This window comes from Osmerus eperlanus, chromosome 22 (assembly GCF_963692335.1).
Source record: "Osmerus eperlanus chromosome 22, fOsmEpe2.1, whole genome shotgun sequence".
In the NCBI taxonomy this organism is placed as follows: Eukaryota; Metazoa; Chordata; class Actinopteri; order Osmeriformes; family Osmeridae; genus Osmerus; species Osmerus eperlanus.
The window spans coordinates 5,675,194-5,695,314 of record NC_085039.1 but is presented as its reverse complement, the minus strand read 5'-3'; the positions used below and the strand labels follow the sequence as shown (position 1 = coordinate 5,695,314).

General features: G+C 40.7%; 1 protein-coding gene across 1 annotated transcript in view; it reads left to right on the top strand.

Annotated features, from left to right (window-relative positions):
- Window positions 1-20,121, top strand: part of kcnh1b (potassium voltage-gated channel, subfamily H (eag-related), member 1b) — a 41,960-nt gene that overhangs the window by 11,336 nt on the left and 10,503 nt on the right. The window contains exons 8-10 of the mRNA XM_062448592.1: window positions 2,314-2,513; window positions 3,373-3,625; window positions 18,265-18,461. Of these exons, the coding sequence (XP_062304576.1) occupies window positions 2,314-2,513; window positions 3,373-3,625; window positions 18,265-18,461 (650 nt within the window). The remainder of the gene's footprint in view (window positions 1-2,313; window positions 2,514-3,372; window positions 3,626-18,264; window positions 18,462-20,121) is intronic.

Below are 20,121 nucleotides of genomic sequence, written 5' to 3'. Positions count from 1 at the left end.
AAAAAGAGACGTTGGGCTTGATTGCAAGAGCCAATATTGATAGCTTCCCCTAAGGCCTTGTTGAGACTGGAGCTAGAGTGAGAGTTTGACTCCCTAGGGCTCCTATAATTACACTCTTGGGATGACTGTGCAAGCCAGTCTGAGAAAAGCCTAGACATGATCTAAGTGTTTTTTTCAGCTAACACAGGTTTTGTTATGCGCTTCAGACTTTCAGCATTGTTTTTCCTGTCCTTGGGTTTCAAGGCCACGTGGGGAAATTATTATTTATTATGTATTAACTACATTTTGGAAATATTTTTTGTATTATGACTATATTCTATTCAGCATTCATAAACTTAGCATATCAGGTGCCAGGTCAAGAATGCTTCAATTGTGAAAAATGTCAATTTCCTGTGGAAAGCACCTTGTCTGCTAAATAGGAACATAGTTTCACTGCCTCAATTCACTTTCGGCCAAAGAAAGTTTCCAATAAGACATGATGCATGGCGTGAACAGCAGAATGGGACATGAAATTGACCTGACTCTGACGTAACCCAATTTAATTTCAGATAGTGAGATGAGAGACATACCAGATAAACTCCCAGGCAAATTATTTGATCATTAATTGTGATATGTGTTACAGATTAGACTGTCATTCTATCAACAAGTTTTATACATTTATAAGGAAGGTGGATTTATTTGTTAGGTTGAATCCAATTGAAGAATATTCTGGAAACCGTCTACCTGTTGTGAGAAAATCCGCTGCTAGAATCTTTCCTCTTCTTTAGAAACAGATTTGTATTAGGGAGAAAGACAAATACAAAAGTCCAATTGGCTAGATATGGATGAAATGTAAACTGTTTATTTGCACAAAACATTTCTTCTGGCAACAGCAATATTACCCCAGAACCAATCATCCAAGTCCCAAAGCAATTGACATGCTTATGGCGAGCATAGTTCAATAGAAGATTAATATAATTGAACAGAGATCAAAATGTCCATTTACTCTACATGATGTTGTCTGCCGGCATTGAAAAACAAAAATCAGGTGACAAACAAATTATGTGTGCAAAAAATACAGTTGTGTCTGATAAAAATTCTTCAAAACCAAAACTCAAATACATTTTTCCCCTAATCTGAGAGTCATTTTTAACCAAGGGGTTGTGTTTGGCAGCAGCATACCTTGTTTGTTTAGGCCTCTGCTTAGTGTACATGGTTGTTTATTTGGCATTTGAAAAACTTCTTCCAACTACGTGACAAATTAGGTATGACAATAGACCTTGGGGACAATGGTCATCAGGACATCAAGAGGACAATTTTGCATACTTAACAATCCTCAAGCTGGGCACATGGAATGCACCTTGAATAGATCAGCTACTTTGGATGAGACGGTGCTCTCTGGTACATGGCTGTCATCGCTAGTGAGCTGGAAAAATGACACAGCTGTTAGTCATGAACGCACCCCTCTCATTGTGTTTGTGACAGGCCCTCTACCCTGGCTGTTTACCTGTTGTGTTTGCAGCCTCAATGGAAGATCCATTACATCAACACTGTCACATCATCTTCCCTGAATAACTTTTAGGAAGGTTGCTCTCGGTTGCTAGTTGTGATTATGATGGTTACAATCAACGGGAATTATGGGTTATCCCTCCTAAACCAGTCGAGTACTATATTTCTGTCAAGAAAAGGGCTGTGGTTTGTCAAAGAAGATTGTAAAAAAGTATTGGAACTAATGGTTGACAAGGCTTCTATTGATTTCTGTGACCCTTGTTGGTATACTTAGAGGGGAAAAGGGTGACACTTTCTCAGGGAAAGTGCTGACTCTGAGATGAATTGCGAGAGGCTGTGGTATTGATTGGCCTGGCTGTGATTTTGAGAGGTAGAGTGAGCGATGGCTGAGCAGCAGTCAATGGGGTGTAAGGGCACCGGACGATACATTTTCACAGACCATCTAGCAAAATCCATTATAACCACAGGAAAGACCACGCATCAGGGCTTTTGAGATTTTTAACAATGAGGCTGGAGTCCTCAGTAGTGACACATGTAAAATATTGTTCTCATGGTTGTCTGTGACTGACTAACAATGTTCAATTATTGTATGATGAAACCACTATGACATATGATGCACACTGAACTTGCTTGAGAGAGTACATTTTATATTCATCTATTTAGCAGATGCTTTAATCCTAAGCGACATACCAAAAACTGCTTTTGTTGGAAGGGGTGTTGCAGGCCTATTTATATCTCAATGAAGGTCTTATTACCGTTCAAAATAAATGTTGGGCCACTTTCTGAGTTCTACATGGCTATTTATCGTCCTCTCTCTTTTTCCAGCACTCTTGTATGCCACTATTTTTGGTAACGTCACCACCATCTTCCAGCAGATGTACGCCAACACGAACCGTTATCACGAGATGCTCAACAGTGTCCGTGACTTCCTTAAACTCTACCAGGTGCCCAAGGGCCTCAGTGAACGAGTCATGGACTACATAGTCTCCACTTGGTCCATGTCCAGAGGCATAGATACTGATAAGGTACGTTGCGTGTTGACCACCGGTTTCTCATTATTTCTGATTTTCAATGTGATTTAGCCAGGAGAAATATGCTTTTTTGATCCATACTTACAGCCAATTAGTAGCCTTAGTAGCAGGGGCATGATGAGTTGATGCTACCTCAGACCCTTGATGAATACCAGTCATTTACATTTTATTTATGTAGCAGACACTTTTAGCCAAAGCGATGTACATGTATTGCAGCAGCAGATCAAGCATCAGAAGTGCATAGTTCTACAGTATTTTACATTTACAATACATTTAGTCATTTAGCAGATGCTCTTATCCAGAACGACTTACAGTAAGTACAGGGACATTCCCCCGAGGCAAGTAGGGTGAAGTGCCTTGCCCAATGACGCAACGTCATGTGGCACGGCCGGGAATCGGACCAGCGACCTTCTGGTTACTAGCCCGATTCTCTAACCGCTCAGCCACCTGACTCCCTTTGGTGGTTAGAATCAAGGAACAGTCTGTATTTACTAGCCACATCAAAAAGTAACCACATTTCATTTAAGTCAACAATTTACGTGTCAGCTAATAAGATACCAAGAGTTGAGGGATGCTGATGGGTCAAAGACTTCAGAAGATCAATGGAAACAGCCAGCCATTTTTTTTATTTTACATAAATTTTTTATACAACAAGGCCTAAGTGAGCACTAACCTTTTTCAAGTTTCATTATTTTGTTCACCAAAGAAATGAAAAAATCAACTAACACGTTTTATTGTATTAATGTATAATAATGCAAAACATTCTAACAAAAAGAAGATAATGGCAACACTAATGGCATCTAACTAGACAGGGATTTACTATGTACATCAGTTGTGACCTTTGATTCTCCAGGTGCTGCAAATCTGTCCCAAGGACATGCGAGCGGATATTTGCGTCCACCTCAACAGAAAGGTATTTAAAGAGCACCCAGCCTTCCGGCTGGCCAGCGATGGGTGCCTCAGGGCTCTGGCCATGGAGTTCCAGACGATCCACAGCGCCCCAGGAGACCTGATTTACCATGCTGGTGAAAGTGTAGACAGCCTTTGCTTCGTGGTTTCTGGGTCTTTGGAGGTCATCCAAGATGACGAGGTGGTGGCCATTTTAGGTGAGATACTTTTGTGGCATGACATGTCAGCATGCACAGATATAATTATTTCGGTGACACTTTATTTGATAGGGGTATGCTGCACATAAGCATACTGTACATAAAGCTTTTTCGTACCAGAGGCAATTGAAAAGTGACAAATTCACTTACTGTTCCACAGACAGAACCAATATTAATGAGACGGATGACACATAAAAGCTGTAATGAATGTTGACAGCATTCAGTTACAGATGTTGGGAATGATCTATGACATCCTTTATATAGTACATGCCTACTGTATGTATACCACTTTCAAGTACTCTTAAGTGTTACCATTCCTTATCATAGTTAGTGGAAAGTGTACACAATATATACATCACAAGAGAGTGTTTCCAAGAGCATTTCTGGGGCTACTTCACTGATTTGGTTTACCTGAGTCTTACCCCTTTAAGTGGGTTTATACATCAACATTGTGTTAGCTTGACACCTTACGCAGAAATTACATGAATTTTCAAATGAAGCAACACGAGTCCAGCAACATGCATTAGAAGAAAGAACTAGAGAGGGTACACTTTCTGGGGAAATTGTAGGGTGTGCTTGCTTGCGTCGGTTGCACAGGGGTCCGTTTTTGAATGACATTTTTAAAACTGATATTTCTGTATATTTTATATAAAAATGCATACTTATTATTTATAAAGATTACATAGATTTAAAAGCATTTTTTTTTTGCTGCTCATTTACAACTGAAAATACGAGTGAAGTGTAGAATGAAATAGATCTTCTCATTTCCCCTGCAAAAGGCATCCTCATCGTTGAATCAAAACGAATAAATTTGGCAGACCGGTGTAAAAATTGACCTAATCTCTATGACGTAAACGTCCTTTTAAGTTTTTCCCTTCTCGTGATATTTTAAGGCATTTAGCCTACTCATATTGCATTCATTCATGAATAAAGAACCCCCTTTGAAGATTATTCTACGACGTTACCGGCAGTAGAAGATTGAATCGCGATTCAAACAGTACCATCTTCTAACTGAAAATATGCCCCCAAAAACGTAAATAAGCTAGTAGGCTTACAAGTAACACTAGCAGGTAGTAGCATTGCTACGAGTATTATGCTAGGTTGCTAGGTAACGGAAGCTAATTAAAGCAACCTAGCTGCCGTTTTGGAAAAATAACTGGTGGAAGCGTCGGAAATATTTAAAACTCACGCATCTAAAAGGTTAAAACGAATAAACTTATCCAAAAAAAGATGTCATGTACAAATTGGAAAAATTAGTGACATGATACTTTTATAGACGCCATTGCTGTGATTAAAACGTGATCAGCCACGCTAGCTCCACAGTCTTTGAAAATTCTGGGCTAAATAAACTATTTTGGGACAAGGTTTTTTAACAGTTCTGAACGTTTATTTTCACTGATTCTTTTGTGGGTGATTTGTGAGAAGCTAAACTTTGAAAACATGTAGGCCTATGCATTTTCAGTATTTCAACATAACTTTATGGAGGGTTTAACCTCTACTGTACTGTAGCTATCGAAATCCTAACGTAAACAATGTGAATCTGATAGCACATAAACAGGCTAAATGGCCTACATTTCAAACATATACGTATAAGTATGCCCCATAAAATTTCTTAAAATATGTTTATATATTTCTGTAAAGAAACTCACCTTTGAAGTAGCTAATTTCCAGTTGAAATCCAATGCGTACAAGACGGTGTTGAACCCCTGCAAAATCTCTTCTGAAACCCCAATTTGAGCGATGCGTTGAAATGGGCATGCGCAAAGTTGTTGCTCAGGGGCAGACTGAGGGGCAGGTTTGCTAAGGAAGAATTGTAATATTCTGTGATGACTTGTCTTTGGAAATGAAACTCTTAAGAGTCGCTTACCTTTTGGTCACATTTAACAATTTTGTATCACAAAAATTATTGGAGCACAAATTTGCATTGTGTGTCATACAGCTTTGGTGTGCTATACAAAGAATGTTTGCTTAATCATGTTACACATCAAACATTGATTGCTTTTGTACATGTTTATAGTAAAGAATGAAAGACTAAATTATATTCCAGATTCAGTCTTATTTATTAAAGCTATGTTTCTGCATATGAGAAAATTGATGACCAATGACATGCTGGGGCTGAGCTGCACATGAATTACATGCATTGTCTACATTTATACGTGCTGGGTGCAACATTTAATATTGTGTGTGATTGAAATTCATGTAGACTATGGGTACATTGCAAAAGTGTCAGAACTGAGAGCAGTCCAGTGTGATCTCTCCATCTCTGGATAAACCACTATATGCACTCGAGATCCGTTGTCCTGCGACCAAAGAGCGACTTAGCCGCAACTTAACCCATGGTACCAAAATTAATGTATCCAGCCGACCAAGGTACAACGTCTCGGCAACGTTGTCCACGGGACCAAAAAATAACGTAACCAGCCGACCAAGGTACGACGTCGCGGCAACGTTGTCCACGGGTCTAAAAATAAGGCAATTAGCCGACCAATGTACAACGTCGCGGCAACGTTGTCCATGGGACCAAAAAATAACGTAACCAGCCGACCAAGGTACGACGTCGCGGCAACGTTGTCCAGGGGACCAAAAAATAACGTAACCAGCCGACCAAGGTACGACGTCGCGGCAACGTTGTCCAGGGGACCAACAAATAACGTAACCAGCCGACCAAGGTACGACGTCGCGGCAACGTTGCCCACGGGTCTAAAAATAACGTAACCAGCCGACCAAGGTACAACGTCGCGGCAACGTTGTCCAGGGGACCAACAAATAACGTAACCAGCCGACCAAGGTACGACGTCGCGGCAACGTTGCCCACGGGTCTAAAAATAACGTAACCAGCCGACCAAGGTACAACGTCACGGCAACGTTGTCCAGGGGACCAAAAAATAACGTAACCAGCCGACCAAGGTACAACGTCGCGGCAACGTTGTCCAGGGGACCAAAAAATAACGTAACCAGCCGACCAAGGTACGACGTTGCGGCAACGTTGTCCAGGGGACCAACAAATAACGTAACCAGCCGACCAAGGTACGACGTCGCGGCAACGTTGCCCACGGGTCTAAAAATAACGTAACCAGCCGACCAAGGTACAACGTCGTGGCAACGTTGTCCATGGGACCAACACTGGCAACATTCCCTTTATAACGTAGCTAAGACGTTGCCACGACGTTGCCAGAAGGTAACGTCGCGGGTTACCAACTGAGCACTTACTGGCAACGTTGCCGCAACGTCATGTGTTAGCTGGGTTGACATTCATTTAGTGGAAAATCGCTTTCATAAAAAGCACACTGGTAGCGATCATTGTCAGTAACAACGCAAAGTGCGATATAGCCCTGTGTGGAGAAGCTGCCCCGGTAAATTGTACTACTACAGTACAGTAGACTACTGCTGTGTTCGTCTTGGTAGCGATTGCGTTGGTTGAATTGGATTTAACGTTCCGTTGTACGGTTTAGGCTGAAATTAATTATTTTCATGAACAGATTGACAAAGTTTAGGCTGTGGCAATGAAGTTAAGGTTAGCAGTTAGATAGACTTTTGATTTAAGTAAGGGGAGTGCCGAACATGTTCTGTCGCCGTTTGACTTCCTACAGCTGTGTAGATGTTTTTGTTGTGTCTCGCGTAGGCTACAACGTTGCAGTGAGCAACACTGGTTTGAAACCACAGGTAATGATAATTTCACCCACAAATCGTTTACTTGTAATGTAATGTCATAATAAATCCTACAAGATACATGATGCTAATGCTTCAGTGAAATAGTAGACTACCGTTTCCAAAAGTAGATGTGGGCCTACTGCAAATTTCTGTGAAACTTGCTAAAATAAAAACGATCTAGCTAGATTATGTACACTTTAAGCTCAATGTACATACCTTGTTTGGCCAATTTGGTCGATTGTGGAAAAGAGGTCGAACCGTTTTTAGTTATGGAGAGCCATTGCGCTAGCTCGACTATAGGAGAGAATAACAGAAGTGTAGCTAGAATCCACACCTCAAACAAGATAACCTAGACGCAAAACTGTACGCCCAATCCAAAATATAAGGATATTTTCCGAGACCCAAGACTCTGCCGAAACCAGATATATTATTTATATGTCTGTGCAGTCAGAAATACGACTCTACCTGCAGTTTCAAAAACGTGTGACTTCTGCTTTCCTGGTGCGTGTTTGTTTGGTTGCCACGGCGATGGCGCAGCTGTGATAGCTAACGAGCTAGGCAGAGAGAAAAACGAACATTTACCTAGCATCCACACCTCAAACAAGTTGACCTAGACGCAAAACTACAAGTCCAATCAATAAAATGAGGATATTTTCCGAGACCCAAGACTCTGCCGAAACTAGAGATGTCCTTTATATGTCTGTGCGGTCAGAAATATGTCTCTACCGGCAGTTTCGAAATCGTCTTCCTTCCTGCTTTCTCTGACGAATTTTACCCACCTCTCCATTGAAGTTAGTGAGATAATTTGAAAGGCTGCTCTCGCTTCAAGGCTCATAGCTGAAAATCTGTAAATGTGAGCTCTTTAGTAGTTACATTGGCTGAAAGAGGACAATTTTTCCTACATTTTAATGTATAACTTGTTTATGTAAGTTAAACTATATGAACGTTAGAGGAATTTGTTTGACAATTTAGTTGAATATCAGAAAAAGAGCAGCCAGCAGAGTGTGCCACTCTACTGGCTGCTCATTCATAAAAATCAAGGAGCAAACATTTTAATGTATTTCAAACTGTCATAATTCAAAATTGGCTGAATATTTGAAAAAGCTGAATCATTTGGGAATAGCTGAATGTCTTGTGAACATTTTAAAGGTTGAATGGTGTCTCTAGCTGAAAGTATGCTGAAGTAGTTACGTTTGAAAGAGGAGGAAGCTTTTTAATGATTTGAAAGGATTTACCATTACTTTTAATGGGAGAATAATTTGCACAAAAACCTTAATGTCTTAAAAAGTATAAAAGTGAGAAATACCAAAAGTCATAGCCAACATCTCCTGAAGGAGCTGAACGTTTTGATACAAAAATCGTAGGAATCGGTGAAAGTATGCAGAACTAGTTAAAGGCCAAAAAACAGCGGAAGAACTAAGAAGTTGATATAATAACTAGAAAGGCATTACCTGCTGAAAATGCGTTGGAATGCTGAAAGATGAAATTATTTTCCTTAAATTGCAGAAAATACAGAAATGAGAAAATACCCGCAAGCTGAAATTAATGTCAAAAATGTGTGAGTCACACAAAAGAGGCAGTGTGGAAACTGAACTGCATCATCTAACAACGCTAAGAGCTGAAATACAATGAGGGAGAAGCTGAAAGCTGAACTGTTAAACAGAAGAAGAAGTAGTTCTAGGCTAGCTAGTCATAAAAATAATATTATAGTCTTAACAGCTGAAATTATAGTTGGGATAGTAATAGCAGTAGCAGATGTGTGCATTGAGTGCGTTTACTCGGCTTTCTTAGTAGGACTCAATGTGCTGATTGAATGAAACATACAGCAGTAGGGCCGATACAGGAAGACACGGCGACACTTTGTTGCTGAAGGATGATGGTGCAAGTTTTGTCCGTGGAGCATACAACGATTAATAAAAAGAATCATGTAGACGCGCTTATTGAGTAATCGCATAACTAATTACACATGTAAACGGAGTAATCGTATGGCATAATCCAACAATTGCTAGTAATCGGGTTTCTCATGGTCAAGTAAACGCACTCAGTGGCGTATTAGAATAAAACAGTTCCATTAGCAATAGTAGTAAAGGAGATATTAGCAGCACCTGCAGAGTCACCTCTTGTAAATTGTATTAGGTTGAAATACTATCAAACTCTGTCTTGTGACTCCACTAATCACCTGTGTGAGAGACTGAGTGGTGCGTGTCTGTCGTTGCCACGGTGATGGTGCAGCTATGATTGCTAACGCGCTGAGGGGAGAGAATAACAGAAATGTAGCTAGAATCCACACCTCAAACAAGTTAACCTAGACGCAAAACTGTACGTCCAATTAAAAAAATAAGGATATTTTCCGAGACCCAAGACTCTGCCGAAACCAGAGATATCATTGTCTGTGCGGTCAGAAATACAACATTACCGGCAGTTTCAAAAACGTGTACCCAATTCTGCTTTCATGGTGTGTGTCTGTTTGGTTGCCACGGTGATGGCGCAGCTGTGATAGCTAACGAGCTAGGCAGAGAGAAAAACGAACATTTACCTAGCATCCACACCTCAAACAAGTTGACCTAGACGCAAAACTACACGTCCAATCAATAAAATTAGGATATTTTCCGAGACCCAAGACTCTGCCGAAACTAGAGATGTCCTTTATATGTCTGTGCGGTCAGAAATATGTCTCTACCGGCAGTTTCGAAATCGTCTTCCTTCTTGCTTTCTCTGACGGATTTTACCCACCTCTCCATTCAAATCAAATCAAATTTATTTGTATAGCCCTTTTTACACGCAAGCATGTCACAGAGGGCTTCACATATGCCCATAGAACTGCCCCTCAACCAACCTAAACCCTCAAGGAAGACAAGGAAAAACTCCCAAAAAACTCTCAACAGGAGAAAAAAATGGAAGAAACCTTGGGAGGAGCAATTCAGAGAGGGATCCCCTCCTCCAGAGACGGTTGGTGAGAGAGAGGAGCAGAACACAGGCTAAACATAGTCATACAGTGTCGATGGGTTTTTAAAACACCAAAATCCATTGTTCAACTTTATAGATGTAGGACAGGACCGGGAGACTCGCGACCAGGTCCAGTGTTGGCTGACCGACGACCAGGCAGGTGCTGACAACTCAAACCCCCCACACCACAAGGGATGTGTGTGGGGGGGGACAGAGAGAGGAGAGCAGGGATTAGAGAATGCCAAGAGCAGCTAACAGTTACAGTCATAATAGAATGAGATCCCCACCGGTCAAGTGTGGACTGGTGCAGCAATTTAACAGAGCAAAAAAGGGGAATTTGATGCAACCCCACACACCAAGACAGCGACAGCCACCCTCATTTGGAACATGAAATCTGTTCCAGGGGAAGAGAACTCTAAAATAAGTTATACTTATAGAATAAGGATGGAAACAACCCGTCCCCCGTTGCCTCCAACTAGTAACATACTTACCGTTAACAGTCGTAGAATTGACTAAACAATAACGTTTTTAACCTAATTTTAAATGTCGAAACAGTATCAGACTCCTTAATTGAGACGGGTAATTTGTTCCAGAGAAGAGGTGCTCTATATGAGAACGCCCTACCTCCAGCTGTTTTTTTCTTAATTTTGGGAACCACCAGATAGCCGGCATCTTGAGATCTAAGTGTCCTTGCGGGGCAATAGGGTGCAAGGAGACCGGAGAGGTACAGTGGTGCCAATCCATGCAGAGATTTGTAGGTTAGTAGTAGAACTTTGAAGTCAGCTCTGGCTTGGATAGGGAGCCAGTGTAGAGAGACAAGAGTAGATGTTATGTGATCAAACTTTCTTGTTCTGGTCAATAGTCTAGCAGCAGCATTTTGCACCCGCTGTAAATTTTTTAGGTGGGTAATTGGGAGGCCAGAGAACAACACATTGCAATAGTCCAATCGGGACGTAACAAATGCATGTATTAGTTTTTCGGCATCATCCTTTGAGAGAAATTTTCGTATTTTGGCAATATTACGTAGATGGAAAAATGCAGTTCTAGTAATTTGCTTAATATGGTACTCAAACGAAAGGTCTGGGTCCATTGTGACTCCTAAATTTTTTACTAGCTGGCTTTGAGAGACTTTGACGCCGTCTAGGTCTAAGGTCAGATTGGAAAAATTATTTCTATATTTTTTAGGACCGAAAATTTGAACCTCGGTTTTATCCGAATTTAGAAGAAGGAAATTTGCAGTCATCCAAGCTCTCATCCTAGAAACACATTTTTCCATAGCATGTGGAAATTCTCCAGACTTTATAGACATATATAGCTGAGTATCATCTGCATAACAGTGAAAATTTACCCCAGAGCTTCTAATTATGTTTCCTAAAGGCAGCATATAGAGAGAAAATAACAGAGGGCCTAGAACTGAACCCTGTGGTACTCCGTATTTTACAGTGGAGCTCCTGGATGAGCAGCCATCATAGTGGACATATTGTGATCTATCAGATACATACGATCTAAACCACTGAAGTGACGTACCAGAAATCCCAACATAGTTCTCCATACGTTCCAAGAGAATCTCATGATCCACCGTGTCAAAAGCTGCACTTAGGTCTAGAAGAACCAGGACAGAGATAGAACCCGCGTCAGAGGCTAACAGTAGATCATTGACTACCTTGGCTAATGCAGTTTCAGTGCTGTGGTGGAGACAAAATCCAGACTGGAGAGGTTCATAAAGCTGATTTGAGGAGAGGTGCTCAGTGAGCTGTTGTGCCACAGCCTTCTCTAAAATTTTGGAAAGAAATTTGAAATTGGCCTGTAGTTGCTAAGACAACCTGGATCCAGGTTTGTTTTTTTAAGAAGGGGCTTAATAATAGCTTGTTTGAAATTGTTGGGGACTTGGCCAATTACAATAGATTCATTAATAATACTAAGCATGGGTGGTCCAATAATAGGGAGAAGTTCCCTACAGAGTTTAGCAGGGAGGGGATCGAGAAGGCAGCTAGTGGGTTTCGAGGAGTCTATCAGCTCGATGAACGCTTCCATAGAAATAGGGTTAAAGTGAGTGAGAGCCAAAACATGCAGCATGCTTGGTATAGGGGAAAGTTCAGTGATGATGGCCACTCCTCCAGGACTAGTCTGTAGTTTGTCCCTTATTGCATAGATTTTTTGGTCAAAGAAATCTAAGAAATCATTGGGAGAGAAATCTGAACTAACACAGAGTGTACTTTTCTTAGTGAGATTTGCAACAGTATCAAATAGGAACTTAGTGTTGTGTTTGTTCTTACTAATCAACCTAGAGAAATAATCTGATCTGGACCCGATGAGGACTTGCTTGTACTCCATTAGGCTGTCCTTCCAGGCCAGGCGGAAAACCTCCAATTTAGTGGTACGCCACTTATGTTCTAGTTTTCTAGTGGACCTCTTAAGAGTGCGGGTTTCCTCTGAATACCATGGAGCCAGTTTATTTTCCTTTCTTTTCCTTGGTTTGAGAGGGGCAACAGAGTCTAGGGATAGCTGAAGAACCAAATTCAGATCCCTCGTTTTAGTATTTAATGATTTATTTGGGACGTCAAGGACTTCTAGTGCAGTGGGTAGAATATTAGCCAGTTCCAGAGCTGTGTTTGGGGTTATGCAGCGGCTAGTAGAAATATTCTTAGTGCCTCCAAGGCTCTGGCAGAGGTCCATTTTGAAGGTAACCAGGCAATGGTCTGATAATATAGGATTGTGGGAGTGGACAATGACGTCACTAATCTTGATTCCCCGCGTGAGAACTAAATCCAATGTATGCGAGTGAAGATGGGTAGGTTTGGAAACCACCTGAGTGAGACCTGTGGAATACATTAGAGCAGTAAAGGCCTTACTTAAAGGATCTTTTGGGTCATCCACATGAATGTTAAAATCACCCATAATCAAGACGTTATCAGTATATGTCACAAGATCAGCACTAAAATCTGCAAATTCCTCCAGGAAGAGGGAATACGGGCCGGGGGGGCCGGTATAGAGTAACTATACAAAATGAGGGAGGGGGGCCAGGAGTAGTAGCATTATTCCTTTTTAAAATAGTTGGTGGTTTCATGCAAATTATTTCAAATGATTTAAAGGTATTTACAGATTTTAGGCTGAGGTTGAAGCTAGCTTTATATATCATAGCAACACCACCACCTTTCTTTGATACACGAGGGATGTGTGAGTACGCAAAATCCGGAGGCGATGCTTCATTCAGGGGGGAATATTCATCAGGTTTTAACCAGGTTTCGGTGAGTCCAATCAAGTCCAGGCTGTATTCAGACATTAGATCATTAATCAAAACAGCCTTTGTGGATAGAGATCTGATGTTTAGGAGCCCAACATTCCAGTATGGGTTTTTGGCAGATTTAGACGTAGATAATTCTTCTGAGAAGGTGGCACTGTCATCAGAAAACTTAGTAGGAAGAGCAACGGGGGAGCAAGGCTGAATACATATTAAATTGGTATAATTCCTAATACTTGAAGGCCGAAATTTAGAGAAAGGGCGGGGGACCGACACCGTCTCAATGGGAGAAACGACATCAGCAACCTCACTGACTACACTACAAGCTAGGCTATCGGGCCCCCAACAGCTTACAACAAAAAAGCACCTCTCCAGCTCGGATGGAGCCCGTCACTTTTCAACAAGCCAGGTTTGGCCCAGAAACAAGACCAATTATCTACAAATCCTAAACCCTGTTCTGAACAGAAGCGAGCCAACCAGCGGTTAAGAGAGACAAGTCTGCTGTAGATCTCGTCAGTCCCCCTAACAGGTAGTGGGCCAGAGACTATTACTCGATGCCGACACATCTTTTGGGCAAGGTCACATGCCCGAGCTATATTAACCTTCGTGACCTCTGACTGCCTTAGCCTAACATCATTGGTGCCGACATGAATGACAATATTCTCATACCTATCATCAGTGCGTGCGCCATGTGCCTTAGCTTGGGCCTTTGCCTTAGCCCTAGTGCTAGCCAGCACCCTGAGATTAGCTTCTACGTCGGTAGCTCTGGCCCCAGGTACACAGTAAACTGTCGCTGGTTGCTCCAATCTAATGTTACGAGTGATGGAGTCACCGATCACTAACGTCTGAGGAGTCCCACTCCCACCATGCTGCAAAGGTGAAACCGGTGGGGCTAATCTTGAGTCCTCCCTAGCGCTAGGACTCCCTGCCAGTGATGTTGCGCCAGTCGCATCTAAAGTTACTAGCATACGTTCTTCCTCAAGCGACTGAACGCGACTCTCTAACAGAGTCAACTTTTCGAGCAAAATGACACATGTAGGACAATGTGAGTGGGTGTGAGACATTATAGTTAACTTACGTTAATAGTTTATGCCAGCCAGGGAAATCCGTCAAGAGCGTTGAGTTGGCTAGTTCAACAGGAACAGTAGTGTCGGGCTCCAAGGAAGAAATCCGCGAAGAAAGCCGCGCCGAGTAAACCTATAAGTAAGATAGTAAATGTATAGGTTAAATCGGGAAGGACAAAATAAATGAATAAATTAAGTAATATATATATTCGATTAACAAGGAGCAAGAACAAAAGCTTGGGAAAAGTTTGGAGCAGTAGCTCAGTAGCTTCAACTCCATTGAAGTTAGTGAGAGAATTTGAAAGGCTGCTCTCGCTTCAAGGCTCATAGCTGAAAATCTGTAAATATGAGCTCTTTAGTAGTTACATTGGCTGAAAGAGGACAATTATTCCTACATTTTAAGGTATAACTTGTTTCTGTAAGTTAAACTATATGAACGTTAGAGGAATTTGTTTAACAAATTAGTTGAATGTCAGAAAAAGAGCAGGCAGCAGTGTGCCACTCTGCTTGCTGCTCATTCAAAAAATCAAGAAGGAGCAAACATTTTAATGTATTTCAAACTGTCATAATTCAAAATTGGCTGAATATTTGAAAAAGCTGAATGTCTTGTGAACATTTTAAAGGTTGAATGGTGTCTCTAGCTGAAAGTATGCTGAAGTAGTTACGTTTGAAAGAGGAGCAAAAACCAAAAACCTTAATGACTTAAAATAATATAAGTATAAAAGTGAGAAATACCAAAAGTCATAGCCAACATCTCCTGAAGGAGCTGAACGTTTTGATACAAAAATTGTAGGAATCGGTGAAAGTATGCAGGACTAGTTAAAGGCCAAAAAAACAGTGGAAGAACTAAGAAGTTGAAAAACAATAGTGAGAATGCTGAACAGTATTCTCACAATAAATATATATGTGAGAGAACAAAGGTTGTGCTCTCGCCGAAGGCTTGAGCACACCCAATAAATATGTGAGAGAACAAAGGTTGTGCCCTTGCCGAAGGCAAAGCACACCTAAATATGACAATATGTTGAAGACGAATGCTCCAGGCCCCTCATTAAGCAAACTATTTTTAGACATTAAGTCTTTCATATACTCGCATGCTATACAGAATCCTGGCAATGTCTGGGAGTCCCTGAGGGCATTCATTTGAAGTTATAAACTATTTTAGAAATGAAAGCTGAAAATGGTGAGAGAAAGGCACTGGAGCAAGTCTTATATATATGTATACAGTACTCACCTTAATTGGAAGAACCTAAATAATTTGTGAGGGCATCATATTTTCCCAGCATCACTCTTTTTGAAAAATTATATTATGTGATGGAGAACACTTGGTCTCAATTACTTTATTTATAAAAAAGATGACATTCAACCAATACATTTTAAATAGGTCATTATGTTTATAAATTGCTAGTACAGTTTTTTCCGATTGCTCAAGCACAATTTTGAAAACAGGGCTCACTTTGTTATAACACAACACACGATTCACACAACCAGACACACAGGTAGCAGAACACCTCCAATCTTTTGCAAAATGAATCACTTCATTCAAAACTATACAATCATGTATAAAAACCCAATTCTGTCACCGTATGCCACACACATGGTTCATAAAATGTTACTCTATTTGAACCAACAGAACATTTTTTCAGAGATATTGTTACAGTAGAGTACATAAAGTACATGAATATGTTGACCAAACAAAACACACAACAACAATACTGCACACTGATGAAAATATGTACTGTACTCTCCACATTGTCTACGTAAAGGTTGCATTTTGTGCAGAAGATCAGAACATATTTCAAATCTCTGAAGGCTTGATTGGTTTTCCGTATCAAGATGAGCACTGTTTTAGGTCACCGTGACAAAATGGGATAATTGGTTTACAATGCCCAAAAGCAACATTTTGTTTGCTTATGAGATTGTTGATAATTTTCTCCCTCTAAATTGTCAAGGGAAGAGGGCTTCTATTAAGGGTCTCGACCTGTAGATGCCGCTTCTTTTCCTCCACGACGGGTAAATATTTGGATTGCACTCTAGCAAGAGCAATGACAGGGAAGATATACCACATTGCGGATAATCCTCAGTCAGGCTGATATTCACTCCCCATGGGGGTTAGTTGTCATTAAAGAAATGTGTCTTTTGTAAAATTGGCCAGCTGTTGCTGAAAGGCTTCCACACATTGTTCACATCAGTATCAAATCATCCCCAGCTCAGGACCAAGTCTCTCAAATGAGGTCCACTTGATTTTTAAAGCTTACTTCAAAACCTTTTTTTTTTGCTTTATTTTGCCTACTGGTGTGTTCTGTCACAGCTCTGTCACAGGCTGTACTGTGTCATAAAATATCACCAGTCTGTACTGTAACTCCAAACCTTGAGCTAAGCCTTCACATGCATTTCATTATCCAATCCTCAGATGGAAGTGGCAGAGCTACATTTCATTTGTAAATTGAGATGAATATTAAAAGTCGTGACTAGAGTGTTATCTCTAATCCTTTTGGAGGCCTATTCCAGAAAAAAAGCTTAGCAAAGGTGTTTTTGTTTCTTCTTTTTTTTAATAATTGCAGGAGTTGGCCTATGACATTATTGAGTGCAATTAGTATTAACTAATTGTGACTTTCCATCCTAATCTTCATGCATTTGTTTTCTGAAAACAAACTGGTCAATCTGAAAGTGTAACACTGTTTCCACCAGTATCTCAAGATAAACTATTACAATGCCAAGTGTTTAATTAAAGTCCATTAAAAAGGGCCCCGTAAATCGAAGGAGAAAGCTCAATAGAAGACTTCAAGTATTGTGTAGGGGGTTAAATATTGGCCAAACAACAAAAACTAATTCCCCTATGGTTTAAAGGAAGATGGGAATCTGAACAGTGTATTAACATGAACCAAATTATGTAAATACCAATGGAATTACAGTTATTTGACTATGGGTTAAATCTGAGCAAGAATGGTCAAAGTAAATGAAATGAAATAAACATAATAATAACATTGCAAATTAATGAAATCAATTACAAGGCAAACATTTTACAAAATGAAGGCTTTAAATCTTCCCTACTCTACCATGATTATTGTAAATCAGAGAGAAAAAGCAAGAGGTGAGCAAGGAGAAGGACAAGCCAGAGCTGGGTAGAAGGTTTCAGGCGATCCACAGAACAATGCTTCACAATTCCGTTTATACACAAGAACAACCAATCAGACCACATCATATCAACATATGACTAGCAATGCAACAGTAAGTTACACAATGTGAGACCCATCAAGAAGAGACTCCGTCCAACAACTCCAGATTTTAGCATATGAGAGGTGGGGGCAGGGGGACACCCAGCCATACAATTGCATGTTCAGTTTCAAAGATCCTTGAATCTTTAGCAGTGTATTTCAACTGGACTTCTTAATTATCTTGGATTTACTACAGAAAAAAACATACCAAAGTTCATTATTTATTATATATTCTCTAGGATATAAATATCGGACTGCAATGCACTTAGGGTAATAAAAAAAGTTTTCATGCTGTTACTGTATTTCTCTTATCCCTAAATATATGCCACACTGCATTCTCTATTATGGAACGTGTGACCTTGAACACCTATCTTCACACCAATCGTGATTGGCTGCAGGAAGGAGTGTCACAGGGCCTAGGAGATTTATATCACTATAGAGGAACGCAAATTGTTCTCTGAACCTTATCAACCCTTCTCTCCTTCTCTCTTCCTTTCTTTGCTTATAATTGAACCTGCACAGGAAAGGGGGATGTGTTTGGGGATATATTCTGGAAAGAGGTGACCCTTGCCCAGGCATGTGCCAACGTGAGGGCGTTGACCTACTGTGACCTGCACATCATCAAACGCGATGCCCTGCAGAAAGTGCTGGAGTTCTACACAGCCTTCTCAAACCACTTCTCTCGCAACCTGCTGCTGACCTATAACCTTAGGAAGAGGGTAAGCATCTCCAGTTTACCTCAAAGTTTCCTTTCCTTTCAAGTAAGTTCTCCAACCTGATAGGTAGACAGATTAAATATGGTTTTACATATTGTGTGGTGTGGAACATAGAGTGAGTTTGAGGGTAAGGAGGTTTCTGGGATGTATGTTCATGTATTTTTATAGGCCGTTTTAATGAAGAAAATTGAGCATACTCTTTTTCTGTTCTGTCTGCAAGTTAAATTGAAAACCCACTGTAGAGATTTTTATATTCCTTTATAAATTGCTTGACATTTATTTTCTTTGTCAGCATTCAGTAGATTGGTTGTTTAAGGGAGCTGCTGCTGCACAAAATAGTATTTTTTCATCAAGAGGAGCTTCAGCCTCGTTTAAGTACTTCACTTTCATCAGAATGAAGTAGGAGTAAAGTAGCCTGGTCCTAACCAGACTCTCGTACATTGCATTTGTACATAGAGTCTGGGCTCGATCCATTGACAAGCGTTAACTTCCTTGAAGGCGGGTACTCTGTTGAAGTTTAAAACTATTGGATCTGCCCAGAGCCACTCTGGATCTGGCATAACCAATCGCTAGCCAACTCCTTCACCACTACTGGAGCTAGCTGGAAAATCAAACAAACCCGGTGGGGATCAAAGATTGTTCTTGCTCCGGCTTTAACTTCTGGATATTCGTCAGCATTGCCACAACGGACCGAAAGGCTTCGCTCGCATCTTTCTCCGCCGCCATTACGTAACTACAACTCAAACTAGCACACAACATCAACGTCGTTCTCAGCCACTCTCTCTGTTCACTGATTGGACCGGTAAAAATTTTACCGCAGACATCTGACCAATATACCTCAAGCCCAGACGCAGTACAGAAGCACAATGAAAATTGAGAGGAAGTACGTAGGCGGGCAGAGCCAGGCTAGGAGTAAAGACCCTTACAGTCAAGTTGGCAAAGATGATGACTCATTTTAATAGCACATTTTATAGGAAATAATTCTGTCTTGATATTCACAATTAGCCATGGAGCATGAACCGTAGGTCCTCACTAAGGTTTCATTAAGTTTATTGCTTCGTCCAGCACAGAAAAGCCTACAGCGCTTAAGCCTCTTTACTTTCACACAGGCACTGATCCCCCCCTACTTGTTAGCTTAGGTAAACACTGGGTTGATTTGGTTAATGCTGAAACCTGCTGTGAGGTATGGCACAGGTTTCACAAAAGGCCATGGTGCCCTTTTCTTCTGGTAATTGTAATTGGTTGGTATTAGGGTTGGCTGTCATTGTTCCTAATGAGCAGGTTCTCCCATGAAGGTTTCCTGTTGGTTGGGGTTAACATGACCTGGTTGAAAGGTCAAGGTTCTAGGGCCTTCCTCCACATCAATAGGCCATCCCCTTCTTCATACACCTTGAAATTAACTAAGGGTGAAATTGACAGGTTTATTACTGTCACTGACTGAAGAGGGAAAACGTCTATATTAATAAATATATTAATATTGAACCATGCCCTTTGGTGGACGACTGTACGTGAGGATATAAAAGCACAACTTTGACAAAAATATTGCAGCTACGTTGCTGGGCAGGGTCTTTAGGTTGACAGTACTTAATAGTGCAAATGTAGTGTAGTGTGTCTCTAATAGTTGAGATATATAATTTGTCAACTACAATGTACAAATCTTACT